This window comes from Euprymna scolopes, chromosome 13 (genome assembly GCF_053919585.1).
Source record: "Euprymna scolopes isolate OS-2025 chromosome 13, ASM5391958v1, whole genome shotgun sequence".
Classification (NCBI taxonomy): domain Eukaryota; kingdom Metazoa; phylum Mollusca; class Cephalopoda; order Sepiida; family Sepiolidae; genus Euprymna; species Euprymna scolopes.
This window is the reverse complement of record NC_136494.1, coordinates 117,112,150-117,130,260: the sequence shown is the minus strand read 5'-3', so window position 1 is coordinate 117,130,260 and position 18,111 is coordinate 117,112,150. Positions and strand designations below refer to the sequence as shown.

Here is an 18,111-nt window from a genome sequence, read left to right as displayed (position 1 = left end):
TCTCATTTTATTACTTAACATAGATCAGCCATCTTCTAAATATGTATCTGTTTACATTGTCTGGGATCTCCTGTTGAACATACATGGATAACCCTATATGTATCTCCTAAATTTTATGACAGATCAACCTAAATCAGGAACTATAAGATTAAATTCATTATGTTGTGCAGATATGATAGAAGTAAAATATTTTATTGCTTAAGTGTTTTATTGTTTTAGAATAGGTGGCAGTCAGTCCAATCCCATGTTGAGGTTAACAAAGATTTATTTACATGTTTAAAATGAACACTATTGACATCACCCCCAACCATAAGGCTTTCCTTTGGGGTTTTCCAAATTCCTCTATTTCAGCTTTCAGTTAAACAATGATATATGTTCAAAAGAAATATTAAACTATTTTGCTATGAAAATTACTTGTATATTATAATAATACATGAAATACAGCATAATCATGTTGACACACCGATTCCTGACGGATCACCAGAGTTAAGCAATGTTGAACCTGGTCAGTACTAAATGGGTGACCATTTGGGACTTCCAGGTGCTGTATGTGCTCTCTGCTTATCTCGGCATTGTTTCCAGTCGTCCTGGACTTTTCTTGCCAATGGACCCAAACAGTGTTGATTCAGAAGAGGTGTGGTTAGGGATTGCGCAACCCTTGCCTCACAATTACACATGCAACTGCCCTTACAGGGGGTATCCTTTGTCTTGCGAGGATATTGCTTATGATACAGATAAATATTTTATTCTTAAAACACTTTACTGTATAAATTCATTTGTTAAATTTTTTTAAAACAAATGCAATGTTTTCGAAATCCATTTAAAAAGTGAGAAATAAACATGTCATTTATTTCCCAGCAAATTACTTTCTTAAAATAAGCTACTTTTGAACATTTTCATCTAAGATGCTGAAAATGTGCACAATGTTGTTCAATTTTAAACTTTAATATTATAAAATACAATACTTGAGGCAGAACTAATATAAACTCCTCAAACAATCCTTAAACAACATTGTTGTAAAAGAATTAATTAAAGTTTCATAACTGTTTGGTTCAATCATAACATTTTACTTTCTTTCATTTATAACTTGAAAATTTATACGTTCAGAAAGTTAATTATAATGAAATTACTTATACAGGATTCAAGATTCAAGATTGCAGTGGGGTATTCTTGGTTTCCTTTATTTTCTCGGGCAATGTTGAGATACAGGTCTTGCTAGCATCTATCTATCTCTCTCTCTATGTATATATATAACTACTTAATTTACTCACATAAAATTAATATACGGAAGTATAAATTTATGCGTAAACTTTAAGTATTTACTTCAAAAGTGCTCAATACGTAGGTAGAGCTGAAGAGTTCTAAAGTGGATGAAACACGGAATATTCAGTGTAGCTTAATCGCCATATATATATATATATATATATATATATATATATATATATATATATATATATATATATATACACACACACAGATAAAGATGAACAGACTTATCACATATTTAAAAATATTTTAATCTGTTTTCAGGAAGAACGATTCATTTATGAACGATTCATAAACATGTTTTATTTAAAGTTACAGTTTAGAATTTTGACCGATTTTTTACCGGAGAAAATCTTGTCTTCAGTAGATTCCCAAAAGGTATGTACAGATCTTTCTTTTACAAACCAGTTTGAAATATTATTAAAAAAAAAATATGTGTTAAATCTATTTATATATAATTATATAAAGCCTTTAACTCATTTAACTAATAAACTCTCTCAAACTATTTGCTGGATTTGGGAAGTTAACATAAAAAAATAAAATAAAAGACTTTTCTTTTTTATTTGTTTAATAACTCACAAAATTCTTTGTATATCTTTATTTAAAAAGGATTCCTAGAATGTTGTACTTTGTTAAGAAAATAATTTTTACCTTGAGTTTTAATGAAATTTCTATTACAGATAAATCAAATAAAATTATATTGTTTTTTCAAAATTTGACAATCTTCAATCATGGAGAGTAAGTGCAAAGAAAATTTCAAAACGTCAGTCATCTAATCTTTATTTCCACACAGTTTTCATCATATTGATAGCTGTTTTTTTGTTTGTTTTTTTTTAATTTAATTGAAGCATTTTGGCGTCTGACCCACTTGCACTTACTAAAGCATTTGTGTGTCCGTATTATTAAAATTATGGATGAGGACAGCAGTTATTTATAATAAAAGTGAATACATTCTTAATAAATTGCTATGAAAATGTTGTCTTCACAGTAATAATCACTCTGCATAGATGGTGCTTCAGCTACTTTGAACAAGAAAAAGTTACAAATCAATAGAAAATTCTTTGGAATCATTTTATTTTAATACCAATCATCAAATTTACCAGTATTTTTTAGTTTTAACAGTAAACAAAGCATTATACATAGAAGCAGACTTGAGACAAAATTTATTTGTAGTGAATATGATTTCTAAGGATTGTAGTCTGAGATTATATATATATATATATATATATATATATGAATGAAAGCTTTTGTTTGTAAATTGTTATTAAATCATAGAATGATATAATTTTGAATTTAATACTTACATTCTGAAGTTAAAAGATGTTGAATAAATTGTTTAGCAATTTAAGCTCTTTAGTATTGTCAGCCATTCATCAATAATATTTCCTAGTATTTGGTAATTACCAATAAAATTTGAAAATCATCAAATGTTATAAAAAAAATTTATCCTTAGAAACCATATTTCCTATCTAATATTTCTATAAACGTCTACTTCAAATACTAGATATTTTTAAAACATTGTTAGTAACCATTCCACATAAAACTTACTGGAATCATTTTCCTTTGGTGCCAAACATCTACTTTACCAAAATTTCCAGTTTAATTAGTAAAAAACAGAACAAAGCCACTAAATTAGAAACCACTGAATCTGCTAAAATGCAAATAACTTTTGCTGGAACCGCAAACTATCACATCTACCAAGTGTCAACCAAACACTCAACCACTCGCTGTCACACAGAAACTGGGATGGTTGCAAGGGAAATATTTCCAAAGTGCAGATTGCAATGGACATACAGCAGGAGTCTCACCTTTGATAGCTTCTGCCAATTCTTCATTTGTCTGGAGAATGTTCCCCTGAACAAGTTCCAATGGTCCTGGCCGATGCGACAACTTGTCATTGAGACCATCAGCAAGTCGAGCTCTTTTCAACTGCCGCTGGCGATCCTGGAGCGAGGGATCAACTTTGGTATCTGGAAAAAAAAAGAACGAGAAACAAAAAGATTAGAAAAGAATAATCGTTTATTAAATGCTACACGTGACAAGAAATAACTACATACGTTGATAAAACTGAAAAGACTTATTCAGGAAAAGACAAACATCCTCCATATTTGTTGCTGTTATTCTTCGGCTGAGGAGTCAACACTTGGTTTAGAAACAGTATAGGTCAGTTAATCTTCGAATACAGCAACACCAAAGAGACACCAAAAGAAAAAAAAGGATAAGTAGATGCATACACATAATTTTTTTATACCAACATTTACAGCTACATATCAGCATACATGTTTCAGCTACATTATCTTAATTCTAGATTCCTCAAGTCATGACGAAGATACTCATAGCAATAGCTTCCCAGCATTAACACATGAACTAACCAACATACATACATATTATAAAATGGTTGTATAGTCTGGTTTCGTAGATGTAGACCCACTTAAACTCATGTGATTATTATAGAGTGTTCAATGGAAGACAGAGAAGGTACATAGTACATTTATTATACAAAAAAAACAAAACAATAATATTTGTATAATAAACATACTATATATATATATATATATATATATATATATAGTACGGCACAATCACGTTGACACACCAGTTCTCGCCAGATCACTGAAGTGAAGCAACGTTGAGCCTGGCCAGTACCAGATGGGTAACCATTTGGGAAGGCTAGGTGCTGTATGTATCTTCTGGGAAGGTTGAGCGTGGGACCAGCACCCTCACCCTGTAAAAAGAACTCCTCACTACAAAAACATCTACAAAAGTTGTAGATGGCCTATGCCCCTTGGTAAAGTAGCTATACAGAGATAAAAATGAAAGACATTATTCACTTCATTTATTATACAAACAAAAAAGTGTTGCTTAGAAAATAAGCATGTGCAATAATAAAATGTACATGTAATAATAAGCAGCAGTTAAAAACTCAAATTGTCAATTTAACTGAATTAAAACGAAACGATTAAATGTTTTCACTTCAATAAGCACCAATAATTTCATTCGTGCAACACTAATGCATACCTACTTTTGCACTGCTGGCATGTAAAAATGATTGTTTAGAAGCATCCTTGGGACACCTTATAAATATATATAGTTTTTAAAAATCCCAAAGCAGTTTTTCATGGTAAACAGCTGATGATCCCTATAATATTAGCACTAGAGTAAATTCTTGGAAACAAACTAATGCAGTGATTCAAAGTAATTAATTGACTGACAAAGTTTTTGTGATTTAAAGTTTTTTTTTGTTTTGTTCTTTTTATAGTTTTACAGGTAGAAATAATTCTTAAACTAAATTATATATAAGCGTTCGGCTTTCCCTTCTTTTAGATTGAGCTGATAACATAGCAGATAAAATTTTAGACTGTTGATAATTTATTTGAATTTCAAACTTAGCTTGACATGCTTGCTTTTCTAGCCACGCTGTAGAGTGGTGTCTCATGTCAGAAGAAAACAACCAATGTACCTGATTGTTAAAATGAAAGCAGTACATATGTCTTTATCTACATTGTTCATTAAATTGTACGCGAATTTCTCACCTCCGGATTTAGTGACTTATTTTTTAACCCAGATAATCAGCCGCAGATTCTGACACTCCTTGTCCCTTCTGAAAAGATTTTTTTTCCAGAACTGCTTCTTTTGAACTTTGGTTCATTAGCCGTTTTTTTTTTATTTATTTATTTACTATTTTTTTAATACTACTTTATGAATGCTTAACATATAAACACACACACACACACACATATATATATATATATATATATATATACATACACATGGTGTTCAAAATAAATTGACGTCATTTAAGTATTGGTCTTTAAAATTTTTGGGAACACCCTGTATGTGTATATATATATATATATATATATATATATATATATATAAAATAAAACATATAATAATAATAAAATAATATATATATAATAATGAACTCACTACTATAAAAATTGCACTGTTTAAATTATTTTGTTCAACATAATTTTAATCAAAGATTTCAATAAATTATTACATCAGGAATCTCAAACAAACGAATCCTACGCAAGATTTCCTCACCTCCCATAGCAGCAAGGGATAGTTTTATCTACTGCAATATTACATCCATTATAGTATATTTCAGCAGCAAATTTTCCATGATATATTTTTAAGGACAAACAAACAATGATCACCTCAAAACGTAGCTTACCTTCCAAAATATGTTGATTTACAAGAGATTCCCTGTCAGGGCGATGTTGTATTTTGTGCCGCAAAAGATCACCAGTCTGAAAATAAATTAAAATTATTGTGTTTATTTTTTTAAATTCATTTTCGAAAAATTTTAACTAAACCCAAACAATGAAAAACAATTTTTCAGTCAAGAGCATCTAAAATGTATGACGATTTTTCAAAGACTTAAGGATTTCATACTCGTACTCAGAAAATACTTTAGAAACAAAATATTAACAGTCTTTTTTAAAGACATTATAATTTTTATTTTAGATGTTTCCAAGCATCTCTATAAGAGGCTCTGTCGGACAGTTTATCATGCTTAAGTTTTAAATATCCTTTTTAGATGTATCAACAGATCACTATAAAAGGCTCTGTCTGTGTTGCTAAAGTTTGAAGCCACATTTTCATTTCTAAGCATGAAGATTGAACAATTACATTTCAAGAATGGATCCATTCGTATTTTACTACGAGGGGGGGGTCCAAAAGTAACACCTATTTTTTTTTATTGAGCTCGAATGGATTACAGGGGATTGCAAATTGCATTGTTATGTTGACTGAACTTATGCATTCATAACATGAAAATTTTGTCTCTCTGCTACAGATATTGACAGTGTAAAAAAAAAGATATAGACGAGTGTCAAGCAGAAATGCATCATTGAATCTTTGACAAAAGTGCATTGGGAATGGTGGTGACTATATAGAAAAATAAATTCTGGAGCACAAATAGTTGCTCGTTTTTAATGGTATGACTCCAGTCTTCATAGCTCTTCAACTTTTTGAGTTTAAAAAAATAGGAAGCCTTACTTTTGGAACAACCTTTGTATAATTTAATATAATAATTAATTTATTATCTATTACCTATTTATGAGGAGCAAAATGAAGCTTAGGAACAAGCATTTTAATTTTTTTTTTTTGTTGTTGTTGTTGTTTCAAAAGAGGATGTTAATAAAATTATTTAAACTCATTAGCATCCATGATCCGTTCTTTTCAGGACCAGAAGCATATTTCAACAATATCTGTATTTTCCAGAGATATCTATAAGTTAGTCATAAAGATTGGTATGTCTTTCAAATATTATACCTACTGTCTAATATGTTTTGCAACACTTCTATCTCTGGTTTCAGTATACAATCAATTTACTATGAAAATATAGATTAAAAGGACACAATCAGTTTCATCTATTATTCAATAAAATGTTTTTGGTAAATAGTCGTTTTAATCAATCCAGATTTTTATATATAATATTAATGAATGCTGTAATTATCTTATAAAATCAAGTAAATCTTTAAAAGTGATTTTAGTATTAAATAATATCATATTTATAAAAGATTTTTGGTAATGCATTAAAGAAAAAAAAATTTGAACAATGTTTCAAGCATCTGAGTATGTTTTCCCATAATTCACCAGAACAGACAACACTAAGCTACGTTGGATCTATGGAAACCGTACAAAAGTTCAGGAAATATAAGAAATTTTCTTTTTCTATTTTGTTATATATAACTGTAAACGATATACGAATCTTGCAGCTGACTTGTAAGAAAAGTTTGCTTAAGAAAAAAATGAGAAAGAACCACTATCAACGACCACACAGCACAACCGAAACACGACCCAGAGTGAAATTTGTGTTTTACAACTTTTGTGTAAAAGATCAGTCGACCAAAAAAACAAAGACAAACTATTGAGGTAAAGAGTTGGGAAAGGGGAAAGCACCTGCACAAAAGTGTATGTGTACAAGATGCAAAATGGTGTGAACTGAAGAGTAGAACAAAAACAACACACACACACACATCACATACTTATATCAGCAAGTTCCAATCTGGAAGTCAGCCATCATTTGTTGTGATCTGGTACAGGAAATGGGATAACGATGAAGAATATTTTGGCATGAAGCAGAACTTTAAAGTAGCCAGAAACTATGTCTCATTTTTTTTTTTTTTTTTTTGCTTGTTTGTTTCTTTTTCCTTTTGCTCTCGAGGAATTAGACTGGCAGGAAAGAGCATGGCTGTGTCAGAATAACCTGAAACATTCTAGCCAGAATTAAACACGAAATGCCTGAATACAAGGAATTCCAGGCAATTGTCTTGCTCTTTGTTTAGTTCCTCAGCTTCTGAAACTTATTAATCTAGCGTTCAGTCTTTTATGACAGCCAAAGTACGCTAGTTTGAAATATTTTTTTTTAATTGTACAATAGGGATTATCTTCAAACAGTTTTTTTCTGCTCTTTCTCTTCTATTCCAAAAACGCTGATATCAAAAGTGAAAATTTTTTAAATAAAAGTGAATAGCAGATTTGTTATTTAATACCTAAATCTAATTTCTTCTTAAGACCTTAAGCCTTAAATTTAAGACATTTTCTAAGAATCGAACTAATGCAATCGATTTTGATTAAAATTGATATAAGGATTATAGATATAATATCTTCATTTTAATCCTCATGAGGGGACATGAAAGCCGTACAAAACTTTTTAGTACAGGATATTTATTTTACCTAGCCTGGAAAGGGTATTTTTTCTAGTTTGTATAAATGCACGAACAACACTTGTTAACATTGCTAATAATAATGAAATAAATAATTTGTAAAGAGGATTGATAGTTTTTGCTATTTGGAGTATGCAAATTATTAATCTCATCTTAGATGTTATTATCATTATATTTCAGCCGATGTAACCTCCGACCTTCAGGTGTGTTTTGTTCATTCAGAAATCTTTGTTAAACTTGGAATTCTGTATAGAATTTCAAACGGAACCCTTTACCATGGGGTTAGCTTGCTCTTATTCTGTCAGCCATGAGCCGAGAATACAATCACAAATTGTGCTTTCATAACAACGGGTTTCTCTTGTTCCATCAGAGTATTCTACCCTGATGGAATGAGAGAAGCCCGTTGTTATGAAAGCCCATTTAGAATAATAGTTACGGTGTTTTCTAATGAGTCAGAAAACTAAGAATTCGATCCTTGGTTGAGGCATAGAAAATCTCAACAGGATGGTACTTGATGCCTCCTTGCTAAACACTATTATAACGTGAGAATCAGGAGTAAGTTCCTCCAGAATAATTCTGGTAGTCAAATAATCAGAAACTTTATTACTATGATTATCATGACAAATTCTTCTTAGTTTCTATCTCTCTCTCTCTCTCTCTCTCTATATATATATATATATAAAACAATGTCTGTGTATGTGACGTTTGCATGTTCCCTATAAAAAGAAAGGTTAGAGAACCTACATAAAATCTAAAAGTGAATTCTTATGTAAAATTTAAGAAGGATGACAATGAAAGTGGTCCAAAATCTAAGTGTACTCCTAATTATATACCATAAAACTTCAAGTTTCTCTTTTTTATTAAATTATAATTGTATGTATAAAATTTTCTGGGGTAGGCAATACAAGTGATTTTGAATCTGTAAGCACCATTTTAGCTTATATATATATATATATATATATATATATATATATAGATAGATAGATAGATAGATAGATAGATATGCAATGCTCCTCATCTATCTCATATAGATAGATATGCAATGCTCCTCATTGTGTTGAGCATATTGAGAAGTGATACATGAATTACCATTAGCGTATTAAGCGATGCTCTTTGTGTAAACAAATCGAGCTTAGGTATTTTGAATAATGTCAAAATATCGTTAATTCAAGACTCGCACAGCCGCCGCCGATTAGTGTAATAGTTAGGAGCTTTGACTGTCATACAGGCGGTCGGGTTTCAATCCCAGGATTGAGGTAGTTGCCTATCTAGCTGCCGCACTGATGAGCTGTGAAACAGCGAAACAGTACTGTATGTGAATGACTATATATCACTAGCGGTGGGGGGGGGGGTATCCGGTCGTAAAATACATTTAAATATTTTAATTTATCAATATTTCATATCTATTATTATAGAGTCGTGATTTTCAAAAGTAAAAAAAAAAAAAAAAAAAAGTATTTGGGTGCCATCAGCTAAAATTGAAAGCAAAACTGTACCTATGTGACACGCATATGAACTAATTAAAAATATGTGACACGCATATGAACTAATTAAAAATATGTGACACGCATATGAACTAATTAAAAATATGTGACACACATATGAACTAATTAAAAATAAACTAAGATGAATGTACGAAATGTATAACGATTTTTTTCAATTTTGACCCCTTTTGAACCCTTTAAAAACTATTTTAACTGGCTAAAGACCCATAAAAGAACGGTCTATAAAAAATCCAATCAGTTGAGGCCCTTAGTGCCGCTCTGTGACTTTTAGTTTCGGAAGAGATAGTTTGAAAATATAGAGACAGACAGACATAGTAAGTTTTATAAATTAGTTTTAAATTACCTACAGGAGAGTTTGAATTACCAGATGCGATCCTTGAGAGTCTTCGATCTCTCTGTACAAGGATAGTTTGCAAGTAAACCATGACCAAATATTAAAAATAACTTATTAGCCAAAGTTAAAATAAGATTCCCTCAACAGTTACACACTGGCTCATACTAGGAATGGTGCAACTTCTAGTAATGTTACTTCAAATAACAGCACTTAATTAGATACTCCATAAGACCAGATGAATTCTTGTGCTGGATTCAAAGAAAATTCAGAATTGACCACTATAACGATAAACTATAACATAATTAAGTGATTAATTAAAGAGAGAAAAATTAGTGTTTTTACTTCTGTACAAATTCAACGTTTGAGAGGTAGAAGAGAATCTTGATTGAACACTCAAATATATACGTATCTCAAAAAGAAATCAAGCATTATCCCCAAAATGGAGCCTTTTTGATTTCTGAAGAACTTAGTGAAGTAAAATAATGCATGCATTATATATGTGTATACTCTTAAGATCATAAGAGAGTATGCACTATTGATGTATATATTTTGATTTGACAACAGCATATTCTTTTTATTGTTTTGACTCTCGCGAGTGTATCCGTTGATATCTCATATGCTTTTATATATAGTGATGTTGTGGTTCTCGGTTGATTAACTGTGTCGGATATATATATACTCGAGAGTCAAAATGATGAAAAGAATATGCTGTTGTCATAGCCCTAATTATGATATATAAATTATATTTGGAATTATAACAAATATTAAGCTCAATGAAAATAAATTTCCACCTTCAGAGCATTAGTTATCATTGCAAAAGCAAAAAGATACGATTAATTTGCACTCAGTTTTTATTTTAATGTGTGAATTTTCTTTATAAAGAAAATTCATGCGTTTGAGGGGAAAAAAAAAAAACTTATGAGTTTGAATTAATATAATTTTTGGAATGATTAGCTGATGGTGTGTGTGTGTGTGTGCATAAATAATTCAGTGTTATAAGAAAAATAAGAGAGCTTAATTACTTGTATAAAAGCATATATATATATTTTATTCAATCGACACTATACATTCTTTTGATCAACCATTAGTACTTCTGGTTTCTCAGAAACACATGAAACCTAACCAGCAAGGTTAAAACATAAAACGTGATTGCTTTATCAGCTGATGTAATGAGAATGACATCACATTGACTAATGATTCCAAACATTTTGTTGGTTGAGTTTCCAGTATTTACATGAAACTTTCATTTATGGTTATCTTTTCTTTTATAAAACATGTCACTACTTAACAATATCAAAAGTCACTTAAAGATAAGGATTTTCAGTTGGATGATGAGAAAATTGAAAATGATGGGTTCAAATGGCAGAAATAGATAAAATATTTTAACCCAAGTGTCCATTTTATTTCTATTATATTTTTTATAAAATGATTGTGTTTAAACACTTTTAGCAAGTACTGTATGAATGACTATATTTGCTTTTTTCTAATATATATATATATATATATATATATATATATATATATATACACACCTTTGTTATCAAAGTCTCTAACACCCTCTCCCTCTTCTAAATATAAATCCCTTGTGATGCATGTGAAGAAATAGAGGGATGAGTGGGAGTAAAAAAAAAAAGTGAAGGGAGCGGTGAAGAAGTTAACCTGAAGATGAGAGATAGGGGGAGGAGAGAGAGAGAAAGCCACTCAATAGACAAGTAAAGGTTATCTCAAAGTGAATGTCTCTGATTCAGTTGATAGGAATGTCTATGATGCCAAAGCAACATTGATAAGACGATAGCACTCATCCATCTCCCCTTTAGCAGAAGAGGTCGACAGGGGGGGGCAGAGAGAGAGAGAGAGAGAGAGAGAGAGAGACTAATGAAAGACTTTAAAAAATCAACAGTTGAGCTGATAGGTTGATAGGTCGGTTTCTTTAACAAACTGTACAGTTATTGCACCCGATGACGACTTACATACATGGAGGGGGGGTATTCAATAAACAAGTGGAGAAACAGGGAGCAATATTAAAAGATTTACAGAAATCATTATATCAGTTAATAATTCCAAAGTCTAACAAGTCAAATTGACCAAAATTTAAATCTGTCATTCAATTCGAACCATTCCATCTCATTTTATTGATTACCCTCTCTCCGCCTCTAGCTAATATTGTAATTTGTATAAAATGAACAATCTCTACTATTATATAAAAGTGTGTGTGTGTGTGTGTGTGTGTGTGTGTGTGTGTGAGTTCCTTCCTCATAGATTCTGAAACGGCTGAACCTATCTTTTGTAAATTTCATACAAAGGTTATTTATATTTCTGGTAGTGCTCCTACATATGTTTTGTACAGAAATTCATCTGATAAGTACCTATTTACAATGCCTCCCCACGGGACAGAGTTAGACACCAGGGTCGTTTTTTAACGTGGAGAAAAGGTACAAAAATAAAAATTGTCTCAGTCGTGAAGGATTTCTCCTCCACTGAAAGAGAACGAGAAATGGAAGTGCCGCATCTGAAGAACAGATACTACACTTTGATCTTGGCCAAAAGAAGTATCGAAAACCAAACAAATCCAATCTTAAGAATAGTTTTTCTTCTCTTATAGATAAAAAAATAATTTTTTTCAGGGGAATACTTTACGTTACCCTGGTGTAACCTTAGCCGGTGTAACATCAAATATTCTCCTGTAAAAATAATTATTTTTTTATCTAAGAAAATAAAGACTATTTCCTTACATCATCAACGCTCTGATCCCCAGCTGGCATCAATTGTGATGGATGGCTCTCGTCTGGGTGAGGCCCCGTGTTTTGACAAGCTTCTGGGTTTGACCTTTACTCCTGATCTGAAATGGAACATGTACATCAAGTCTGTTGCCAAGGTCGCAGGAAAGATGGTGGGATCCTTCTACCGCTCCAGAAGATATCTCACTACTGATGCAATTCTCTATCTATATAAAAGCCAAGTACGGCCAAGGATGGAATACTGTTGCCATATCTGGGCAGGAGCTGCCAAAAACAGCCTATCATGCCTTGACAGAGTACAAAATAGACTTCGTGGTTTAGTGGGGGATGCCCTTTTCTCTACCCTGCAACCCCTCTCCCACAGAAGAGACGTTGCGAGCCTATCCTTGTTTTATCGTTATTTTCATGGCAGGTGCTCGTCTGAACTCCAATCCCTGGTCCCCCCTCGCCAAACTTTCATGAAAAACACCCGTCTAGCTGAATCCACTGTGAAAAATTTCCCCCACTCTATATCTGTGCCTAAATCAAAACGCGGATTTCATGAGCAAAGCTTCTTTCTTAGAACTGCACGCCTGTGGAACTCTGTTCCGTCTGCCTGCTTCCCTCCGGACTACAACTTGGATGTCTTCAAGTCTAATGTTAACAAATTCCTAATGAACCGCCCCCCTAATTAAACACTTCATAAAATCTCCTCACTAACGTGATGTACTTGCAATAACCCTTATCCCTGAGTGGCTTCCGGGCCTTGATAAGTGGTGATCACTGTGTAAAAAAAAAAAAAAAAAAAAAAAAAAGATCGTCAAGGACAAATATCAGCTGACGCGATATTGTAAACACAGACGGAATTTGACGAACGACATTATCGTTATTTATTTTATTTAAAAAACAATTTTTTTCTTTTTTGTAGAATTAGTCCACTGGGCAAATTATTCCTCGTAATATTCAATAGGGGATTGATTCTATGATGATTCATACGCAATCTGCATAAATTAAAATATCATGTTTAAGCATATTTTATGACCGGGCAACACCAGGCGTTCAGGTAGTTCATGATACAAACTCCTATTTTAATAAGTTTACATTTTATAAATGGAAACAACCGTTACAATCTTTTTTAAACTGAAAAGAGAGGACAAAATGTTTTTTGTCTAGCTATGGTAACAGATTACATCACTTTTTTTTTTTTTTTTTGCTGTATTACAGGGCTGCCACCATATTACAATGATAATGACGCACAAGTAGCAGAGAGAATGAATACGTCAAGTAATACAAACACAAATCTCTTATGAAGATGCAGTATTGTTATAAACATGTAAAGACGTCTGCCTCGCCTTCCAACCATCCATACGCTTGAAGAAACTGATCAGTTACAGATGAAATGGAAAAAGATATTCTTGTTTCTGTTCCCATAGAAATAATTGATATATGCATTGCTAAAGTTCAGCCACCTTTTCTTGTTAGACAAATAGGACAGTCACACAGTGTATTATACGAAATGCGAGTTAATAAACGTTTGTTTTCCTAAGGCTTTTATCCTATATATTTTAATGACGCAAAATGTATGCTAAAATATCTTTAGTTCTGGAATTAAATTATGTTTGAAAAAAAATCCGTTTTAATTGTTCTAATTAGCTGTAATGTATAATTTAAATTACTTATCTCTCTCTCTCTCTCTCTCTCTCTCTCTCATCCATGTATTTCTTTCATCTCTCTCACTCTATATTGATTCAACCTCCAATTTATGGCCCCTTCTTGCCAGACTTTCACAAAAAATACTCGACTATTTACAACCACTATGATTTCCCCCACTCTCTATCTGTACCTGAATGTGAACGCAGATTCCTTGAATAAAGCTTCTTTCTCGGACCTGCTCAGCTTTGGAACCCTATTCCGCTGGTATGCTTCCCAGTTGAATACAACATGATAGCCTTCAAATCAAAACAAGTTCCTGTTATACTGTCTTCATAAATAATCAAATTCTACCCAATTTACACCATAAGTGATTACTACATTACCACCTTACATTCATTAACTCCTATCCTCGAGTGGCTTTCGGGTCTTGATAAGTGGTGACTCCCAAGTAAAAAAGAAAAACAGAAACACTCTCTGTCTCTGTCTTAATGTGTCTGAACAGTTAGAGAAAGAGCTACTACCTTTTTCAGTGATGCTATCTAATTGACATCTGTCACCAGAAAGCTCACAAACGTAATGAAACTAAAAATAGAATTGGTTTAATACCTACAGTTTGAAACACGTTTTCATAGGAACGCTTTCCTACAAACTACAACACGTTCCTCATCAAGCCCAGTATCAAGAAATACTTGAAAAAAAAAAAAAAAAAAAAAAAAAAACGTCCCTACAAACGTTGTTCCTTCCATTAATCATTTTCAATACTTTCATAATATTCTTCATCAGTAAACTATCTCTTTAACTTATCCTTGGGTGTCTTTCAGCCTTAATAAATGATAAATCATTGGTAAAAAAGACTTTCTGTATCTTTCTCATAAAAAAAAAAAAAAAAATCTACCAAAAGCGAAATCAGAATTAAAGAAGATCTGATCCCCATTATCAAAGATTTTGTAGAGAGTACGATGACATCAATTAGTATCAACACTTACAGGAGTCACGTGATCATGCTGATCTAATATAAGGAAAATATAGGTTTTGTTGTTTTGTTTAACGGCATATCAACCTCTTTTCAGGTTATTTCATGTCGAATCCAGTAAAAAAAATGTTATGCATCAAGTTCTTTATATCTTCAAATATTTATTTGTGGTGTTTGGTTTAATAATTATTTTTTTTAGAAAAAAAAAAATATTGATTTTTGCAGAACATGATAGAGTTTTGCAAAGGGTGAAAAAACAAAAACAACAAAAAAAAAACAATAATGTCAATGTTTAGTGCATTTTGGGCCAGGAAGCTTGTATCTTCAGGCAGTACAGGAAAATACAGATTTTCTAATTGAAGGACCAGTGTCTTTATGAATATGACATTTTTTTTTTTTTTTTTAAAGGAGTGGGAGGGAGACGGAGATTCTATTCATCTTCATCAGTGTAAAGATGAAACGGCAAGAGATATTCTTGTTTCTCTCCTCTGTAGGAACGGCAGGTCACATTCTTTCTTACATTCCTACCAATGGAGAAGAAGGTGCACAAAGGGAGTATGTTAAAAGAGAAGAGCGCACCGGATCAGCATAGGTAAAAGACAGTAAGAAATAGGAATGCAATGACTATGTTTACTAATCAGTTGCATGCAAAATGGCAAGTCAAGCGAACACACACACACACACACACACATAATTAGGAACGCTAGGAAAGAGGAACACTAATCGCATCCATAAGAGATGAGTATAACAGATCGACCCAGCCAAGAATCCATGTGTGAGATTTGTTCATTCTTCCAATGATTTTGCTCACGTCGAGACTAATTCCACGATTTCTATAAACATTGCACTCATTCACTTTGAAGAAGTCCAAGGTGAAGGAAAACAAGAACAGATATTCTCATTTCAATACGCACATGTAACGATGGAAATGCTATTTAAAAATCAAGACGTGATTGACGAACCGAGGGACAGACCAGCTTATTGATAGATACATCTAATGTAATCAGCACACTTTACAATGAATACTGACAAAGCGTCTCAAAGAGATGCATATAAAAATTTTATGTGTGTATATAGTTTGGGAAATATATAAGACAATTAAGTTACAGAGTATTTTCCGTGTTTCATCCTGGTGAGCATTCGTCAGGTTATTGCTTCACAAGGATGAAACAGAACTCTGTGTAGCTTAACTACAATATAAATTTTTATAACTTACTACCTAGCTCTACTTGCATATTGAGCACTATCAAAGTAAACACTGAAAATAGATACGTAAATTTTACGTAAATACATAATATATAGAGAAAGAGAGAGAAAGAATAAGATAAAGGGTAAAATTACATAGGAAGTTTATTACATTAAGTCGATAAGAGTTACAGAAACAGAAATAAGAGAGGAATATATATATATATACACACATATATATATTATATATATATATATATATATATACTCTAAATATTTTTTACCAGTTAAAAAGGATAAAAGTTATAGCCAATTGACTTAGAATGAGTGCTTTATGCCAGATTGATGTTGAATATAGATAAATGTACTCATTTTTGCATTAATCCCTATTATTCCCTAACTATGCATCGAATGGTTTCCATAATACTTAGTTATATTTATCATAGCAAATGTCTATACAAAATTTAAGTCAGATTGGCTTAGTAGTTTCAAAGCGGACAAAGTGATACACAAAGAGAAATATAATATAGATATAATTATATATACAAGTCAATGCTTGCGTGTTATTGAAATTAATGTTAACGGAACAGTTAAAATAAATTTCAAAAAAGGTTAATTTTTTTTTTACAGAATCTAAAGACACCAGTGAAATTTTCCTTCAATTTTATCTGAGGTCACTATGGACAATTATTGGTTAACTGAAATACGTTAGAATGAAAGAAAACAAAATTTATTTTTTTAAACTCGATTTTCTTCGTTTCATAAAAAAAAAATTTAACAAAGAATATCTTAATGAAAAACGTATTCAAGAATGGGCATTTTTTAAGATTAAAAAATAATTCAATGACCAACTTCATTTTGATTCTTAGAACCATTTGTCGTTTTACAGTTGTGTGCAAGAAATGCAGTGTCAACAAACTTCTTTTTTATTATTAGAAAACATTATTGTGCTAGTAGTTTTTTTTACTACTTAATCTCATATTGCAAATGTTATTTTTAAATTTTCTTTCAAAACAAAAATTGTAAACATGACTATATTTAAAATTTTTCTAACCAGCAATACATCTCTATGGAGTGAATACTGTTAGTAATAAATTAAACAAAACAAATACATTAGTATCCACGAATCTTGAAAGATTGTGACTTTGGGTTCATTCTCCATGTCAAAAGGCCGAAGAGGTTAATTTTTATTATCCTAAATGTCAAATAAGCTAATTCTTAAGCTCAAAACTGCAATCTTAAACCAAAGGTCGAAGGGTTGGTTGCTAATCTTAATAAATCTGTTTTTCTCTTGTCTAGACTAATTTCCAACTTCTACGAACATTGTACTAATTCACTTAAAAGAAATCTGAGAAAAAAAAAAAAAATTAAAAATGTTACGAATAAAAATAAAGATCAACATATCCAAGCGCATTAAAAGAAGTTCCTTGTTTGTTATTCGATTTCTGGAAACCATGAAATTTGAAAGCAGAAAATTTTATGAAAAAGGAAAAAAAAAAAAATCAAATGTTGTTTATACAAACAAATCCCTCCCCCCCCCAAAAAAAAAGGTTTAAATTTCTGAATTCCTTTCTAGAGATAAATTTACGTCATGGCTTTTTATGTGATAAAGATGTTGGAGATTTTAGAAATGCTAGGTCTATATTGTTAAAAATTCACCCGACACAAAAGAAAGTATTACAATACAACAACACTCATTCAGAGGTATGATTACCAAGTTAGAATCTCTATATTTTGAAAAGCCAAGTTATAATATCTTAACGGTCAGAGGGCCATTTTTTTTCATCAGAAAAAGGTCAAA

At 31.5% G+C, this 18,111-nt stretch overlaps 1 protein-coding gene across 28 annotated transcripts in view; it reads right to left on the bottom strand.

Annotated features, from left to right (window-relative positions):
* LOC145292164 (uncharacterized) overlaps positions 1–18,111 on the bottom strand; it is an 801,350-nt gene that overhangs the window by 33,678 nt on the left and 749,561 nt on the right. For all 28 annotated transcript variants that reach the window (XM_080138343.1, XM_080138347.1, XM_080138350.1 and 25 more), the window contains 2 exons: positions 5,444–5,519; positions 3,075–3,236 (listed from right to left, as the gene is read on the bottom strand). In XM_080138343.1, coding sequence (XP_079994469.1) covers positions 3,075–3,236; positions 5,444–5,519 — 238 coding nt within the window. The remainder of the gene's footprint in view (positions 1–3,074; positions 3,237–5,443; positions 5,520–18,111) is intronic.